The sequence below is a fragment of the Hemiscyllium ocellatum genome, chromosome 19 (assembly GCF_020745735.1).
Source record: "Hemiscyllium ocellatum isolate sHemOce1 chromosome 19, sHemOce1.pat.X.cur, whole genome shotgun sequence".
In the NCBI taxonomy this organism is placed as follows: domain Eukaryota; kingdom Metazoa; phylum Chordata; class Chondrichthyes; order Orectolobiformes; family Hemiscylliidae; genus Hemiscyllium; species Hemiscyllium ocellatum.
In genome coordinates, this window is record NC_083419.1 from 69,442,686 (window position 1) to 69,461,647 (window position 18,962).

General features: G+C 43.5%; 1 protein-coding gene across 1 annotated transcript in view; it reads left to right on the top strand.

Moving 5' to 3' along the window:
* LOC132825026 (F-actin-monooxygenase MICAL3-like) overlaps window positions 1–18,962 on the top strand; it is a 483,930-nt gene that overhangs the window by 210,140 nt on the left and 254,828 nt on the right. Inside the window, exons 11-12 of the mRNA XM_060840028.1 lie at window positions 3,917–4,043; window positions 5,275–5,365. Of these exons, the coding sequence (XP_060696011.1) occupies window positions 3,917–4,043; window positions 5,275–5,365 (218 nt within the window). The remainder of the gene's footprint in view (window positions 1–3,916; window positions 4,044–5,274; window positions 5,366–18,962) is intronic.

The following is an 18,962-nucleotide window of genomic DNA, read 5'->3' on the forward strand; positions in this document are numbered from 1 at the left end:
TCACTGTAAGCAAAAGACACGATCAATGTTGGAAACACGTCTTTGATGCAATATTTCCATCAGGATTTTAAAATCTTCTTCGGATAATCCAAAATTTGAATAATTGATATTCGGATAATCGAGGTTTGTCTGTATTCACTTCATCTTGCTTCTCGTCATCTTGCACACCTCTATCAAGTCGCCCCGCATCCTCCTTCACTGCAATTTCTCTGAATGTCTTGAGTCTTTGGAACTCTCTTTCTGAAAGCCAGTGGAAATGGAGTAATTGACTGTCTTTAAGGCGGGCATTGATTGATTGTTTATCTGCAAGGAGGTGAAAAGTTCTTAGGGAGAGGGGGAAATGTGCAGTAATCAGACCAGCTATGATTTTATTGTAAGGTGGAGCAGACTCCGGGGCTGTATGGCCATATGTTAATAAATGCTGAGTGCCAGTTACCTTGATTAGTAGAAGAGGACTTTTGGATGCATTTGGTTGGCTGTGTGATGATGTTCATTGGCAAGTTCTAGCTGACCCAGTACACACAGGGCAACATGTGTAGGTTGTTATCAACTCCAACTTCGAGGCTTCCATTTCTAAGCAGGCATGTAGCCAGTCAACACTGTGGTACTTTGCCTTCCTATCTAACTCCGATTATTGAGGTCCATGCAATTTTTTGTGTATGGCTGAATTCTTAGTGTCTGAGTTGTGGGAGGGGCAGGATGTGTTTACATTAACCTCTTCTCAAAACACGGCATGTGCAGCTCCTGATTAATACGTGTTGCTTTGAACTCAGTGGCTCATTCTTTCTAGACTGCAATCAGTAAGAGTACACATGCAACAACACTTCCTCCACCATAACGCTCAACACTGCGTACTCAGCCCCTTCCTGTACTCCTTAAGATTGTGTGGCCACATTCTGCTCCAACTCCATTTACAACTTGGCTGACGTGACCACCATCACGGGTCGGATCTCTAACAATGATGAGACAGAGCACAGGAAGTAGATTGAGTGCTTAGCAGTATGCCGTGAAGACGACAATGTCTCCATCAGTGTCAGCAGAACAAAGGAGCTGGTCATTGGCTTCAGGAAGCAGAGTGGAGGGCACATCCCAGTCTGTATCAATGGGCCTGAGGTGGAGATGGTCAAGAGCATTATGTTTCTGGGAGTGATGATCACCAACAATCTGTCCTGGTCCACCCATGATGACACAACAGTTGAGAAAGCACAACAATGTACCTCCTCAGGAGCCAATGGAATTTTGGCATGTCCCCAAGGACTCCTATCAATTTTTACAGATACACCATAGAAAGCATCCTCTCTGGATACATCACAGCTTGGTGTGGCAACTGTTCTTCCCAAGACTGCAAAAAACTGCAAAGAGTTGTGAACACAGCCCAGTCTATAACCAGCGTTCCATCCATTGACTCCATCTATACTTACAGCTGCCTCAGGAAAGCAGCCAACATCATCAAAGACCTCACCCAGCCCAGCTATCCTCTCTTATACCCTCTTCTGTCAGGCAGAAGATACAAACGTTGGAATGCACATCCCCAAGATTCGAATACAGCTTCTTTCCCACTGTTAGCAGACTTTTGAATGGACCTCTCAAATATTAATTCTGAACTCTCTCTCTCTCTCTCTCTCTCTGTCTTCTCAGTGGCTGTAACACTGCACTCTGTTCCGTTACCTGATGCACATTAAATGACACGATCTGTCTGTATAATATGCGTGGCTACATTTTTCACAGCATGTGACAAAAATAAATCAAATCAGTCAATCTCTCTTCTGAGTTATGGGGTTCAGGGTTCAGGTGCCAATGCACAACTATGGGAATGGTGCAGCCAGAGACTTTTCCCCAGGGCAGAGATGGCTGTCACAAGGGGTCTTAATTTTAAGGTGATGAAGGTATAGGGGAGATGTCAGAGGTAGGTTCGTTACGCAGTGAGTGGTGGGTGTGTGGAATGCACTGCCAGCGGTGTATTATGGACTAGACAGACCCCCCCAAAACATTTTGAAGCAGATAGCCCAGACCGTATCTTTGCTATTTGTTTAGCTAGGTGCATAGTGGATATTCCTGGACTAAATTAGCTGGGTCATTTGTCAGGTTTTAAACAAGATTTATTCACAAAGTTATGGAATGAAACACCGAGAACAGAAAACAGAATACTGCCCAACTTGTCCTATCCAAATCCGGCTTAATTATGATGTTCTGAAAATACTTGCAACAATCCCACTGTACAAACTGCTTAAATACAGAGTAAAACTGAAAGCAAGGTTTACAGGTCGAAGTTAGAATGGCAAAATGAGAGAGTGAAGTTTCAGTCTCGAATGTAACTAACTTGAGCAGCCTTCCTTCACATACGCAACTGCTGAACTGAACCAAAACCCCTCAGCTGCTGAACTGAACCAAAACCCCTCAGCTGCTGAACTGAACCAAAACCCCTCAGCTGCTGAACTGAACCAAAACCCCTCAGCTGCTGAACTGAACCAAAACCCCTCAGCTGCCAGGACAGGCCGCTCCCATTTCAGTACATAAGCTATTATTAAATCATGAAAGCCTTTGGCCTGAGGTATCATCTGTTTAGGGGTAAAAACCATTCATCTCTGCACCAACTTAGCTGTTGTGGAGCCTGGGCTGTTTTTGTGACCCCTCTGGAAAACATCAAGGGCATGGTAACCTTGTGTCAGAAGCAGTGTTGTGCCAGGTGGTAGTAGTGTCAGAGACATTAGGGACATTTCAGCGACTGCTGAACAATCACATGGACAGCAGTAAACTGAGGGCAGTGTAGATCAATGCTCAGCGCAGTATCGTGGGCCGAAAGGCCTGTAACTGTGCTGTATTGTTGGAGGTGCAGCATATCAGATGGGAAATTGAACTGAGAAGCTTCCACTGATTTAGAAAGGTGTAAAAGATCCTGTGGCATTACTTTGAGAAAGAGGAGGAAGGTTAATAGAATCAAAGAATCATACTGTACAGAAGAGACCATTCAACCCATCAAATTTGTCCTACCAAAAATACACATACTAGCTACATCAGTACCATTTCCCCACACTAGGCCCATAGCCTTGAATATTATGGTACTTCAAGTGTTCATTTCAAATACCTTTTTAAAGGTTGTGAGGTTTTCTGCCTCAACCATGGTCCTAGGCACCACATTCCAGATTTCCACCACCCACTGTGTGAAAAAGATTTTCCTCAAATTACCTCTAAACCTCCTGCCTTTCCCTATGCCTCCTGGTTATTAACCCTTTCATTAAGGGGAGCAGCTGCTTTCTATTTACCCTGACCATGCCCCTCATAATCTTATACACTTCTAGCAGGACCCCCCCCCCCCCACTCCCAACTTATTCTACTCTAAAGAAAACGACCAAAGCTGATTCCAGTCTCTCTTCACAGCTGCAGTGTACCATCCCAAGCAATGCCTTGGTAAATCTCCTTTGCACCCCCTCCCTCAGAACTGCACACAGTACTCCAGCTTTTCCTGAAGAAGGGCTCATCCCCAAAATGTCAATTCTCCTGCTCCTTGGATGCTGCCTGACCTGCTGCGCTTTTCCAGCAACACAGTAACACATTTTCAGCTGTGTCCTCTACAGCTCTAACGTAATCTCCTTGTCCATATAATCTACGCCTTGACTGGTAAAGATGAACGCCTTAACCACCCTGTTTACTGTCCTGCTGCCTTTGTGGATCTGTTGCACAAGCAAGGTACTCCACATTCTGCTGTCCCGTATTCAGCTCACAAGCAGCATCACAAAAAAGCAGGTGACTTGGTCATTATCCTGTTGGTGTTTGTAAATGGGCTGTTAAATTTCTAACATTACCACAGTGACTTCACTTCAGGTGTACTTCATTGGCTGTGAGGCAACAGAAAATGTTTTGTGGTTATGAGAAGCGCTATCTAAATGCATGCCATTCTTCTTTAACTCATTTTTAGGGAAAGTATTTACAGGTTATTGCCTCAGACCACACCATCGAACATCAGCAAGAACTACAACCTCTACAGTATTGACCCTGTCACTCGCTACCCCAAAGTCAACATCCACGTGCTCGATGAAAATCAGGTGAGTGTCTTCACCCACTTCCACTCGCAAACCAGGAAACACCGCACCTCCTCAACCTCGACTAAACTCCCCGTCGACCTCATCAAGACCCCACCAACCCTGTACGAACTCCACCCCCCACCAACCCCACCACCCAACTCTCTCCCTGACCCACCCTAAATGCCTCCTGACCCTATCTAAACTCCATCCCCGACCCCCTCTGAACTGCCCTCCCGACCCCCTCTGAACTGCCCTCCCGAGCTGAACTAAACTTGAACCCTATCCTGTCTAATCCCAAACCGTGAATGTGTCAAAACCCCCCTAACCCTGTCTAAAAGTCCCCATGACTACATCTAAACTCCCGACCCTAACTCTTTCTAAATTCGCCTCCCCAACCTTGTATAAATCCTGCCTGCCCCCCCCCCCCCCCAACCTGGCCCTCATTAAACTCCCCTCCCCGACTCTCTCTAAATGTTCCCCTAACCCTGTTTAAACCCCCTCCCTGAAATTGTTTAAACACCCCCAACCCTGTCTAAGCCCGCTCCCAGGTCCTATCTAAACTCCAAACCCTCATCCTGGTCCTCTCTAAACCCACCATTCCCTCACACCCCCCCCCCCACTCTAAACTCCCTTATCTTAGCAAATTAGACACCCCACCATCCCCACTGACCTTGTCTAATCTACCCAACCTCAAGAATATCTTTGGTTGATTGTGTCAGGCATGAGAATTCGAGAGGAGGGCGATTCCTGGAGATTGGGTTTGGGGCTCTTGGCGTTCAAAGATGGCTTGCAGGGTGATCGGAGCTTGGGATTGGAGCGAGAGATGGAGTTTGGGGCTTGCGAAGATCATGTTGGTGAATATGAGCTTGCTGGGAAACTGATGATTTTGAATTTTTTTTTACAGTATTGGAGAGATCTTCCTCTGTGTCTCTCTGACCAAAATGTCTGCTATTTGCAGTTCATCTGCCAAGCCCTGGGAAATACACTTGGCAACTTTCCCCATGTAATGAGCTGAGTAATTCTCAGGTGGCGTCCCTTCTTGTCTGTGACATGCTACCATGTCCAGCATGTTCCCCCCTCCAACACAGCACCAAGCAGCTCTCACTTTTTACCATTCTGTTATGTTCAGTGTCAATACATACTCTGCCCCTCTGGAATGTTGTAGGCATGAATATTGTAATGATTTTTACTTTATCTCTGCTAAAACCTCCTCTGGTGCAGAGGCTCTGACTGTCTCCCCTTATATTATCAGGTGCGGCACTTGTATAACACCGGAGAGCAAAAGAACCTGCCAGGATCAGAAACTGCGGTTATTCCAAGATCACCAAAGTTTAAACAAACCGGTGAGCAGACAAAGCAGAGGATGTAATAAGTAAATTCAAAATTCATAGAATAGAAGGAACAGTAGCTACTTGGATCTGGAATTGGCTGAGTGACAGGAAACGGACGTTAAAGGATGAGCATGAAGGCAGGTTTGTAGCAGGGTCCTTCACAGGTCACAGTTGGGATCCTTGCTTTTCCTGTTAGATACGAATGATTTGGGCCTTGGTATACAGAGCACAATTTCAATTCTTGGAGATGATACAGTACTCTGACGCATTGTAAACTGTGAGGAAGATATTGCAGGACTTCAGAAGGATATGGACCAGCTGATGGAGTGTGCAGATTGGCCATAGAGTCCTACAGCATGGTAACAAACCCTTCTGTCCAACCTGGCCATGCCAAACATTACTTCCAACCTAAACTATTCTCACTTGCCTGCTCCTACCCATATCCCTCCAAACCTTCCCTACTCATGTAATTATCCAAATGTTGTTTAAATGTTGTAATTAGAATCATAGAGACATACAGCACAGAAACAGACCCCTTTGGTCCAACCCTGTTTACCCTATCCATGCCCTTCATGATTTTATAAACCTCTGGCACTCCAGAGAAAACAGCCCCAGCCTATTCAGCATCTCCCTATATCTCAAAAGCTCCAACCTTGGCAACCTTGACCAGAATTGCTCACCAATATTCCAAAAGTGGTCTAACCAATATCCTTCACAGCAGCAACTTGACCTCCCAACACCAATACTCAAAGCTCTGACAAATACAGGAAAGCATACCAATGCCTTCTTCATTATCCTATCTACCTGCGACTCTACTTTTAAAGAGCTATGAACCTGGACTCTGAGGTCTGTTTGTTCAGCAACACACCCCAGGAACATTGAGTGTATAAGTCTTCCCTGGCTTTGCCTTTTCAAAATGTAGCACCTCACATTAAACTCTATCTGCCTCATCCAAATGAAACTCCATCTGCCACTCCTCAGCCCATTGGCGCATCTGATCAAGATCCCATTGTACCCTGAGGTAGCCTTCTTTCCTGTCCACTACTCCTCCAATTTTGGTGTAATCTGCAAACTTACTAATTATACCTCTATGTTCACATCCAAATCAGTTATATAAATGATGAAAAGTAGTGGACCCAGCACTGATCCTCATTGCACACTGTTGGTCACAGGCCTCCAGTCTGAAAAACAACCTTCCACCACCACTCTGTCTTCTACCTTTGAGCCAGTTCTGTATCCAAATGGCTAGTTTAACCTGTATTCCATGAGATCTAACCTTGCTAACCAGTCTACCACGAGGAACCTTGTCGAACGCCTTACTGAAGTCCATATAGCTCACATCCACCGCTCTGCCCTCATCAATCCTGTTACTTCTTCAAAAAACTCATCAGATTTGTGAAACATGATTTCCTATGTCCCCATCTTTGTTGATTATCCCTAGTCAGTCCTTGCCTTTCCAAATACACGTAAATACAACTGAGCTCGGACTTTTTTCATTGGAGAAAAGGAGAAGAGGAGATCTAATTGAGGTATACAAGATAATGAGAGGCATAGATAGAGTCGATAGCCAGAGACTATTTCCCAGGGCAGAAGTGACTAACACGAGGGGTCATAGTTTAAGCTGGTTGGAGGAAAGTACAGAGGGGATGTCAGAGGCGGGTTCTTTACACAGAGACTTGTGACAACATGGAATGTGTTGCCAACAGCAGTCGTGGAGATAGGGTCATTGGGGACATTTAAGAGACTCCTGGACATGCATATGGTCACAGAAATTTGAGAGTGCATACATGAGGATCAGTGGATGGCACAATATCGTGGGCTGAAGGGCCTGTTCTGTGCTGTACTGTTCAATATTCTATGTTCTAATTCCTGTCCCTCAGGATTCCTTCCAACAACTTGCCCACCATAGGCTCACTGGTCTATTGTTCCCTGGTTTGTCCTTACCACCTTTCTTAAACAGTGGCACCACGTTAACCAACCTCCAGTCTTCTGGCACCTCACCTGTAACTATCGATGATACAAATATCTCAGCAAGGGGCCCAGAAATCACTTCCCTAGCCTCCCACAGAGTTCTAGGGTACACCTGATCAGGTCCTGGGGATTTATCCAACTTTATTCGTTTTAAGACCTCTGTAATATGGACATTTTTCAAGATGTCACCATCTATTTCCCCACACTTCATAATTTCCATGGCCTTGTCCACAGTAAACATTGATGCAAAACACTTGTTTAGTATCTCTACCATGTCCTGCAATTCCACACATAGGCTACCTTGCTGATTTTTGAGGGGGAGAAAGTGAGGACTGCAGATGCTGGAGGTCAGAGTCAAAATGTGTTGTGCTGGAAAAGCACAGCCGGTCAGGCAGCATCCAAGGAGCAGGAGAACCAGCGTTTCGAGAGGTTATGCTTATTTGAAATGTCAACCCTCCTGCTCCTCAGATGCTGCCTGACTGGCTGTGCTTTTCTAGCACCACACTTTTTGATCTTTGAGGAGGCCTATTCTTTCCTTAGTTACCCTTTCATCCTTAACGTGTTTATAAAATCCCTTTGGATTCTCCTTAATCCTATTTGCAAAATCTACCTCAAGTTCCCTGATCAAGTTCCCTGACTACTCTCTTAAGTATCCTCCTAATACCTTTACACTCTTCTGAGGATTCGCTCAATCTCTGGGGTCTAAACCTGACACATGCTTCTTTTTCTTGACCAAACCCTCAATTCCTCTGGTCACCCAGCATTCCCTGTACCTACCAGCCTTGTCTTTCACCCTAACAGGAACATACTGCCTCTGGACTCTCATTCTCTCATTTTTTGAAGTCTTCCCATTTTCCAGCCGTCCCTTTACCTACGAGCTTCTGCCCCCAACTTTTGAAAGTTCTTACCTAATACTGTCAAAATTGGCCTCCAGTTTAAGTCTTTAACTTGTAGATCTGGTCTATCCTTTTCAGTCACTGTTTTAAAACTAATAGAATTATGGTCGCTGGCCCCAAAATGCTCCCCCACTGACACCTTAGTCACTTGCCCTGCCTTATTTCCCAAGACTAAGTCAGGCTTTGCTCCTTCTCTTGTAAGTGCATCCTCATACTGAATCAGAACATTTTCTTGCGTATACTTAACAAATTCCTCCCCATTGAAACCTTTAAAACTATGGCAGTCATGGTCTGTGTTTGTAAAATTAAACTCCCTTCCCATAACCACCCTATTATTCTTACAGATAACGGAGATCTCTTTACAAATTTGTTTCTCAATTTCCCACTGACTATTGGGACATCTATAGTACAACCCAATAAGGTGATTATCCCTTTCTTGTTCCTCAGTTCCACCTTGGATGTATTTTCAGGAATATCCTCCCATATGTACAGCCACTACCACTCCTCTCCTACACCCTTTTCTATCCTTCCTGTAGCATTTGTATCCTGGAACATCAAGCTGCCAGTCCTGAGCCACATCTCTGTAATTGCTGTGATATCCCAGTCCCATGTTTGTAACCATGCCCTGAGTTCATCTGCCTTCTCTGTTAGGCCCCTTGCATTGCAATAAGTGCAATTTAATTTATTAGTCCTGCCTGCCCTGACTGTTTGACTTGCTCCTTTTACCAACTGTACCAGTCTCAGGTTGATCTCTTTTCACACCATCTCCCTGGGTCCCACCCCCACCACCTTACTAGTTTAAATCCTCCCGAGCAGCTCGAGTAAATCTCCCTACCAGTATATTAGTCCCCTTCCAATTTAGGTGCAATCTGTCCTTCTTATACAGGTCACTGCTACCCCAGAAGAGATTCCAATGATCCAAAAATGTGAACCATTCTCCCCTGCATCAGTTCCTCAGCCATGCATTCATCTGCTCTATCCTCCTTTCCTACCCTCACTAGCTCGTACCACCAGGAGTAATCTAGGTATTACTACCCTCGAGGACCTCCTTTTTAAATTCCTGCCTAACTTCCTATATTTTCCCTTCAGAATCTCATCATTTTCCTTTATGTCATTCATTCCAATGTGTGCATTGATCTCCTGCTGGGCCCTCTCCCCTTTCAGAATATTCTGCACTCTCTCTGAGATATCCTTGATCCTGGTGCCAGGGAGGCAACACACCATTCTGATTTCTTGCTGTCAGCTGCAGTAATGTCTGTCCGTGCCTCTAAGTGGAGAGTTCCCTATCACAATTGTACCCCTTGTTATATTAGAGACAGTCTTGGTACCAGAAACTTGGCTGTTCATGCTATATTCTCCTCAGGATCCATCACCCCCTACATTTTCCAAAATAGCATATTTATTTGAGATGGGAATAGCCACAGGAGACTCCTGCATTGCCTGCCTCCCTCTCTTACCTTTCCTGGTGGTAACCCATCTACCTGACTGTATCTTTGGTTTTTCTCCCTTCCTATATGTCCATTCCATCACATTCCTATCTCCTGTAAATTCCTCATCACCTCAAACTTCCATTCCAACCAATCCATGTGATCTGATATGATTCGCAACCAAACACACTTCCTGTAGACATAATCATCAATAACATGGACACTCTCCCTAATCTCCCACATCTGACAGGAAGAGCACATCACTCTACTCAAGGCATCCTTTGCTCCTTAACAACCTACAGTCTGACTGCTGTATAAAATACTGCTCCAGGCTAACTTAGTACCTATGGTTTATATTTTGAAAATTTAATCAAGAGACAGATCTCAATAAAACATGTATTCAGAAATAACCCACTCTACTCACTATTATAGATTTACTAAAAACACAAGGTTACACATTAAAAACTATGCACTTAGCTGCTCCTATGCTGTGAACTCCCCCACATGGGTTCCTCCAAGGTCAGCTGTGACTTTTGCTGTTTGTTAATTTTCCTTAGACACACTCCAATGTGCAGGGATACCTGAACTGACACAGCAAAGGCAGTAACTATGCACATTCACTGCTATATCAGACAACACTGTAGGTTTCTTTCTCGTTTGATTTACTAACCATGTAGTCTCTGCCTTTGTATCTTTTCTTCCTTTTTCAATTACTGTTGTTTTGATTTTTCTTTCCCCAAAGTTCCAAAACAATGCAACAGCTTATAAAACAGTATTTACTGCTCCTGGAATTCAAGGAAATCAGCTCCAACACATAAAATACCTCAAAACAAGAGCAGCTCTCACAGCCACAATTTCATCCATCTTGGATTACCCAGAATCCTACCCACTCCACCACTTCCTCAGGAAGTTTATTCCATACATGGACCATCCTCGGTGTAAAAAATCTGCCCCTCATGTCTTTTTTCAATGTCTCGTCTCACCTTAAAAATGTGCCCCTTAGTCTCTGCCCCTTATCCAGGTTTTCTTTATAACTCAAACCTTCCATACCTGACAACATCCTGATAACTCTCTTTTGAACCCTCTCCACCTTAACAGCATCCTTCCAATTGTTACAAAGTGGAGGTCGGCACCACTCTGATAATTAAGTCTGAGACACCTCAAGAGGAGCACTTTACCTCATAATCTGATAAAGAAGTGTAACAAGTGGTATAACCTAGCTCTCACTCACCTGCTGTTTCAATAACACGGGTCCCACTTATCTAAATCCAAGGAATGAGAACGATAAATTAAAACTTATTCTCTCAAAGTTCAAACAAAATGGATCTTCCTGAACTTTCTGTATCTTCTTCCATTATCATCTTCTTTCCAAAGTGCCTTCTCAGTTGTTTTCCATTGTCAAGACCATTCACCAAGCATGCCATGTACCTTTATAGATAGATAGTGCTTTTTTAGACAGCGTGGAGATTTCTTGTGAGAGCCTGGTATTTCTCTCTCAGATGGCAGGTTTGCTGTCTCTTCAGATGCTAGTTGGCTCTGCCCTCCCTCTCCAATTGCCTCTCTGATATATACCCCCGTGACACATCAAATTCATATAATATGATTGGTTTCAGATTGTCAACATCATCAGATTTGAATTTAATTTATCATTAGTCTCCATATGCCTTTTTAAATTAATTGGCTGAATTTAAACTGTAGTCTAGGTAAAAATGTTTTCTTGATGAAGGGCTTCTGCCTGAAACATTGATTCTTTGACTCCTTGGATGCTGCCTGACCTTCTGTGCTTTTCCAGCACCACACTTTCGACTCTAATCTCCAGCATCTACAGTCCTCACTTTTGCCTGGGTAAAAATGTTGCTTGAGCCTGCTAACTGAGTGGCTTTTTGATACAATATGTCAATTTGAGCACCTACAACTGTTTACCCACAGATATTCATTTTTAAATTACTAGACATAAAAAGCACTGAAAGGGTCAACACAATCACTTCTCCCACTTTACAATTTTACCATTTTTACACACCAACTTTGTGACACTATTAGTGAACAACCTGAACATAGAAATGCATTGCAGGACAGGCCCTTCGGCCCTCGATGTTGCACTGACCTGTGAACTAATCTAAGCCCATGCCCCTACACTATCCCATCATCCTCCAAATGCTTATCCAAAGACTGTTTAAATCTCCCTAATGTGGCTGAGTTGACTACACTGGCAGGCAGGGCATTCCACGCCCTTACCACTCTGAGTAAAGAACCTGCCTCTAACATCTGTCTTAAATCTATCACCCCTCAATTTGTAGTTATGCCCCCTTGTACAAGCTGATGTCATCATCCTAGGAAAAAGACTTTCACTGTTTACCCTATCTAATCCTCTGATCATCTTGTATGTCTCTATCAAATCCCCTCTAAGCCTTCTTCTCTCCAATGAGAATAGACCCAAGTCTCTCAGCCTTTCCTCATAAGACCGTCCCTCCAGACCAGGCAACATCCTGGTAAATCTCCTTTACACCTTTTCCAATGCTTCCACATCCTTCCTGTAATGGGGTGACCAGAACTATACACAATATTCCAAGTGAGGCCGCTCTAGCGTTTTGTACAGTTGTAGCATGACATCATGGCTCCGGAACCCAATCCCTCTATCAATAAAACCTAACACACCGTATGCCGCCTTAACAGCACTTTCACTTCACTTCACTGAAGCCTATTCTATTCATGCGCAAGTCTAACCAGTGCATGTTGACAGTACAAACAATATATGTGATAATTACAGCTGAGCCCAATGTGTCCTCACCAGATGTTCTCACACATTTGATTTTATTTATTACTGTCACGTACAGTGAAAAGTGTGGTCTTATGTACTTTACGGGTGGATCATACTATACAAGTGCATCAGGGGAACAGAACAGAGTGCAGGATACAATATTGTAGCTGCTGAAAAGGTGTAGTGAGAGAGCAACATTAATGTTAAAGAGGTCCTTTCAAAAGTCTGATAACATACAGCTGCAGCAGGGCCTGATGGATCACAGTCAGAAATAAGACCCACACCAAAACTGTAATCCCGGTCCAGGATAATCAAGTGGAAAGGTTTGCAAGGCTGGATTCACAGCCACGTTTCGACCATGCATTAAAACGAATATATTGCATTGCAGAACTTTACAAACTTTAAACAATATATATTGATCCTTCCCTCCCAAGTGTGTAGATGACTGGCACTTGAGGATTGTGCTAATGTAATTCGCCAGGTGTACTGAATAGTTTCTGATACTTCTGGCGTTGAAGTAAAAACACTTCAAACCAGTTGCTGGCTGCCAGCACATTCCTGTTGAGATTGCCAATTGGTTACATTATTGATGAAACAGTATGAGTCAGTGTGTGGTGGTAGTGGAGCGTTACGTTTTGGACTGGAGGCCTGTGACCAGCAGTGTTCCACAGGATCATTTCTGGATCTGTTTTTGTTTGTCATTAAGACAAAAGACTTGGACAAGAGCATCAAAGGCATGGTTAGTAATTTTGTGGATGACACCAAAATTGGTGGCATAGTGAAGAAGGTTTTCTAAGATTACAAAGGTACGTGGTCCCCAACTCCAAATCATCAACGTAAATTCAAATAATTACGGTCCTAACACTGATCCCTGAGGCACACCACTGGTCAATGGTTGCCAACCAGAACAGCACTCATTTATTCCTACACTTTCTTTCCTGTTGGTTAACCAATCCTCTATCTAATCTAATACATTGCCGGTAATCCCTTGCATCTTTACCTTACACAGCATCCTTTTGTGCGGCACCATGTTGAATGCCTTTTGGAAATCTAGATACACGAGATCTACTTGCTCCCTATTCTTCACTGTGTTTGTAATGTCTTATTAGAATTCCAAAACATTTGTTAAGCACGACCAGCCCTTCATGAATCCATGCTGCATCTGTCCTTTGGGACAATTTTGATCTAGATGCTTTGCTATTTCTTCCTTGATAATAGACTCAAGCACTTTCCCCACGACAGAACTTAAGCCAACCGGCTATAATTCCTCATCTTTTGTCTACCTCCCTTTGTAAACAGTGGTGTCACATTTGCTGTTTTCCAATCTACTGGAATTGCCCCAGAGTTCAGTGAATTTGGGAATATTATCACAAGTGCAATTGAGGTTTCTTCCGCCACCTGGGATGCATTCCATTAAGACCAGGAGATTTGTCTACCCTTAGCACCATTAGCTTGCCTGATAGAATTTCTTTCAAAGTAATGATTGTTTCCAGGTCCCCACCTACCTTCATCTCTTTGTCAATCACTGAGATTCAATTGAACCAAATTGTCTATATCTAAAAAAAGATTCACTTTTAGTCTGGACGAGAACCTCAATCTCTTCATTCATCCATTATGACAATAAATAATCAAATCACATCAAATATGTATTAATGATATATGTGAGGGAACTAAATGGGACATCTCCAAATTTGCATATGACACAAAGCTGGATGAGAGGGTGAGCTGCAAAGAGGTTGCAGAAATGCTTCAGTGAAATTTGGACAACTTGAGAGAGTGAGCAAATGTTTGTCAGACGAGGTATAATGCGGGTAAATGTAAGAGTATCCACTTTGGTAGAAAAAACAGGTTTATATTGAATGGTGATAGATTGGAAAAAGAAAAGTGCATCGAGAGCTAGTAACCTTGAAAATAAGCTGGTAAGTGCAACACACAGTAAAAAGACAAATGGTATGTGGACTTCTTCAAGAGAATTTGATTACATCAATGGGGATGTGTTGCTGCAATTGTGTAGGGCCTTGGTGAGACCACACCGAGAGTGTTATGTGCAGTTTTGGTCTCCTTATCTAAGAAAGGATGTTCTGGCTATTGAGGTATGGCAATGAAGGTTTACAGACTGATTCCTAGGATAGCAGCACTGACATATGCAGAGAGACTGGATTGATTAGGATTACATTCACTGGAGTTCAGAAGACTTTCTACAGGAATAAATAGGTCAAATGCAGGAGGGATCTCCTGAAACCAGGAAAGTCCAGAACTTGGGGCCACAGTTTAAAAATGTGGGTGAGGACTGAGATGAGGAGAAATTTCTTCACGTAGAGTGGTGAGCCTGTGGAATTCATTGCCACAGGAAGCTAAAGAGGCCAAAACATTGAATGCTTTGAAGAATGAGTTGGATACAATCCTTGAAGCTAAAGGAATCAAAGGGTATGGAATTTGATGATCGGACACAATTGTATTGAATGGCCGAATGACCTATTCCTCCTATTTGCTAAGATTGTAACTACTTCTGTGAAGCTCCCTCCACCACCCGGTCTATTCCAGATCCTAACGACCTGACCATGTGAAAAGGTTTCTCCTTCCATCCCATTGTTTACTTGATGATTACCTGAAATCTGTAGCATTTTGTTCTCAACACATTGATCAATGGGAAATATTTCATCCCTCCTACTCTATCTATCCCTCTCATGAATATCAACATCTTGATCAATCTCTTCTTGCCACTTTCTCAAAAGAGAACAGCCCTAACTTCTCCAATTTATCTTCATAACTAAACTTTCCCATCCGTTTTTATGTTATTTGGAAGATTACTCTATTTTTCTCTCAAAGTTTTGAAGATGTACACCATAGAAAGGCTATGCCAATCAAATATCCTCAATTAATCTAGTCAGCATTTGACCCATATCCCTCTAAACCCTTCTTATTCATAGTTAAAAATCACACAACACCAGGTTATAGTCCAGCAGGTTTAATTGGAAGCACACTAGCTTTCGGAGCGACACTCCTTCATCAGGTGATAGTGCTTTTTAAATGTTGTAATTGTACCATCCTCCACTGCTTCCCCTGACAGCTTGCTCCATATATGCACCACCCTCTGCATGAAAAAGTTGTCCCTTGAGTCCCTTTTAAATTTCCCCCCTCACCTGGGGATGGTGGCACAGTGGTTAGCACTGCTGTCTCACAGCGCCTGAGACCCAGGTTCAATTCCCGACTCAGGCGACTGACTGTGTGGAGTTTGCATGTTCTCCCCGTGTCTGCGTGGGTTTCCTCCGGGTGCTCCGGTTTCCTCCCACAGTCCAAAGATGAATTGGCCATGCTAAATTGCCCGTAGTGTTAGGTAAAGGGTAAATGTAGGGGTATGGGTGGGTTGCGCTTCAGCGGGTCGGTGTTGACTTGTTGGGCCGAAGGGCCTGTTTCCACACTGTAAGTAATCTAATCTAATCTAAAACCTTAAACAATGCCCTCTAGTTTCGCACTCCCCTATTCTGGGGAAAAGACCTTAGGTGTTCACCCTATCCATGCCCTTCAGCTTGTTCAATCCCTTTGTCCTCCTTTGCAGAAATCTAAATTGCTCCTAATCCTCAATTCTGTGTTTCTTAGCCAATTTATATGCTTGTTGGATCTGAAACTATCCCTAACTTCCTTTGTTGCCTTGGTTGCTATCTTTCTCGTTTTAGTTTGAAGCCAGGAAGGATTGAACAATGGTTGCAGTTCCTTTCTGCATTCTTTAAATGTTTGTCCTTGCCTATCCACCATAATTCTTTTAACTAATGTTCCACAATTCATCACAGACAGCTCACCATTGTAGTTTCCTTAATTTAGATAGAGGACCTTAGTCTCCGAATCAACTATGGTACTTTCCAGCTTAATGAAGAATTGTCATTTTATGGGCACTCTTCCCAAAGGGCATCCCATAGAGTCATAGAATCATACAGCATGGAAACAAGCTCCTCAGCCTTGTCCATGCCGACAAGGTATCCAGCACTGAACTACTCCCATTTGCCAGCATTTGGCCCTCTAAACCTTTCCTGTTCATGTACTTGTCCAGATGTCTTTTCATTGTAATGCGCACCTGCTTCTACCACTTGCTGTAGCAACTCAGTCCATACATGCTCCACCTTCTGTGAAAAAGTTGCCCCTCAGGTCCCTTTGAAATCATTGTGTTCTCACTTTAAACCCATCCCTCTTGTTCTGGACTTCCCTACACAAAAGACATCAGTTTATCTACGTCTCTCATGATTCTCTAAAGCTCTATAAGGTCATCCCTTAGCCTCCTCCTGTCCATGGAAAGAAGTCCCATCTTATTCAACCTCTCCTTTTAACTCAAACCTTCCAGTCTTAATAATATCCTTTTAACTTGTTTCTGCACCCTTTCCAGTTTAATAGCATCCTTTCCCTACTAGGGCAACTACACAGTATTCCAAATGTTTTGTGCAGGTCAAACGTCCCTTTACCTGTAAACAGCCACCCCAATCAACTTTTGAAAGTTCCTGTCTAAGCCCACCAAAATGACCAACCCTTATGCTCAATGCTCTGATCAAAGACAGCCAGCATTCCAAGCACTTCTTCATCACCCAGGTTACTGTGATGCTACTTTCAAGAAATTATATACCTTTGCCGTGTTTCTCTGTTCAACAACACTTCCCAGGGGCCTATCATTATCTGTCCAAGTCCTGCCTTGGTTTGCATATCAAAATGCAGCACCTTACGTTTATCTGAATTAACTCCATCTGCCATTCCTCAGCTCACTGGCCCAGTTTATCAAAATCCTGTTGTGCTCTTAGATCACCTTCTTTGCTATCACCAATCTTGGTGACATCCACAAGCTTACTAATCATGCCTCCTGTATGCTCAGCCAAATTGTTTATCAAAATGATGAGCAACAGTAGACCCAGCATCAATCCTTGCAGCACACCACTTGTCACAGGCTTCCAGTCTTAACAATAGCTCTCTACCACTACCACTCACTGTCTCCTACCGTCGAGTCAATTTTGAATCCAATTTACTAGCCTACCCTGAGTCCCATGCGATCTAACCTGACTGACCATATGGAACATTCTCTACAGATCATGTAGAGAACATCTACTGCTCTGTCTCTTGGTCACCTCTTCAAAAACCTCAGTCAAGTTTGAGAGAGACAATTTCCCACTCACAAAGCCATGCTTACAATCCCTAATCAGTTCCTGCCTTTTCAAATGCATGTAAATTCTGTCTCAGAATCCCCTCCAACAACTAACTATCACTGACATTAGGCTCATTGTTCTGTAGTTCCCTGCCTTTTCCCCGAAGCCTTTCTTAAATAATGGCACAGCATTAGCCACCTTTCAGTCTTCCAGCACCTCACCTGTGGACGTCAATGATACAAATATCTCTGCTAGGGACCCCGCAATTTCTTCCCTAGTTTTCCACCATGTCCTGGGCTGCACCTGATCAGGTCCAGGGGATTTATCTACTTTTATGCATTTTAAAACCTCCAGTACTACCTCTTCTGCAATGTGGACTCTTTTCAAGACATAACTAATTATTTTCCTGAGTTCATTAGCTTCCATTCTTTCTCCACTGTAAATTGCTGCTAAACCTATCAGTATCTCTCTGGGGTGGCACTGTGACTCAGTGGTTAGCACTGCTGCCTCATCGCACCAGGGATCCAGATTCAATTCCCGCCTCGGGCAGCTGTCTGTTTGGAGTTTGTACATTCTCCCAGTGTCTGTGTGGGTTTCCTCTGGGTGCTCCGGTTTCCTCCCACAGTCCAAAGATGTGCAGGTCAGGTGAATTGGCCATGCTAAATTGCTCGTAGTGTTAGGTGCATTAGGCAGGGGTAAATGAAGGAGAATGAGTCTGGGTGGTTGCTCTTCGGAGAGTCAGTATGGACTTGTTGGGCCAAAGGGCCTATTTCCACACTGTAGGTAATCTAATCTAATCTAGGATCTCACCTATCTCCTGTGGTTCTGTGTATGGACAGCCTTGTTGATCGCTAAGGGGCCCTATACTCTCCTTAGTTACTCTTTTGCCCTTAATATACCTGTAGAATCTTTTTGAATTCTCTTTTACCGTATCTACCAAATTTGTCCTCCTGATTTCCTTCTTAAATTTCTACCTTCACCTTCTGTATTCTTCACGGGATTTACTTGATTCCAGCTGTCTATACCTGATGTATGTCTCCTTTTTAATGACCAGGGCCTCAATAAGTTTAGTCATCCAGGGTTCCAACGTCCTGCCAACCTTACCCTCACACTAACAGGAACATGCTGGCACTGAACCCTTGTTATCATGCCTTTGAAAGCTTCCCACTGTCAATCGTCCCTTTACCAGTTAACAGCCACCCCAATCAACTTTTGAAAGTTCCTGGCTAAGCCCACCAAAATTGGCCTTGCCCCAATTTAGAACTATAATTTATGAACCAGGCCCTTCATTTCCACAACTTATTTAAAGCTAATAAAATTATGATCACTGGTCCTGAAGTGTTCCCCTACTAACTCCTCATTCACTTGCCCTGTTTTATTTCCCAAGAGGAGGTTGAGTTTGTCCTTCTCTAGTAGGACCATCAACGTATTGTT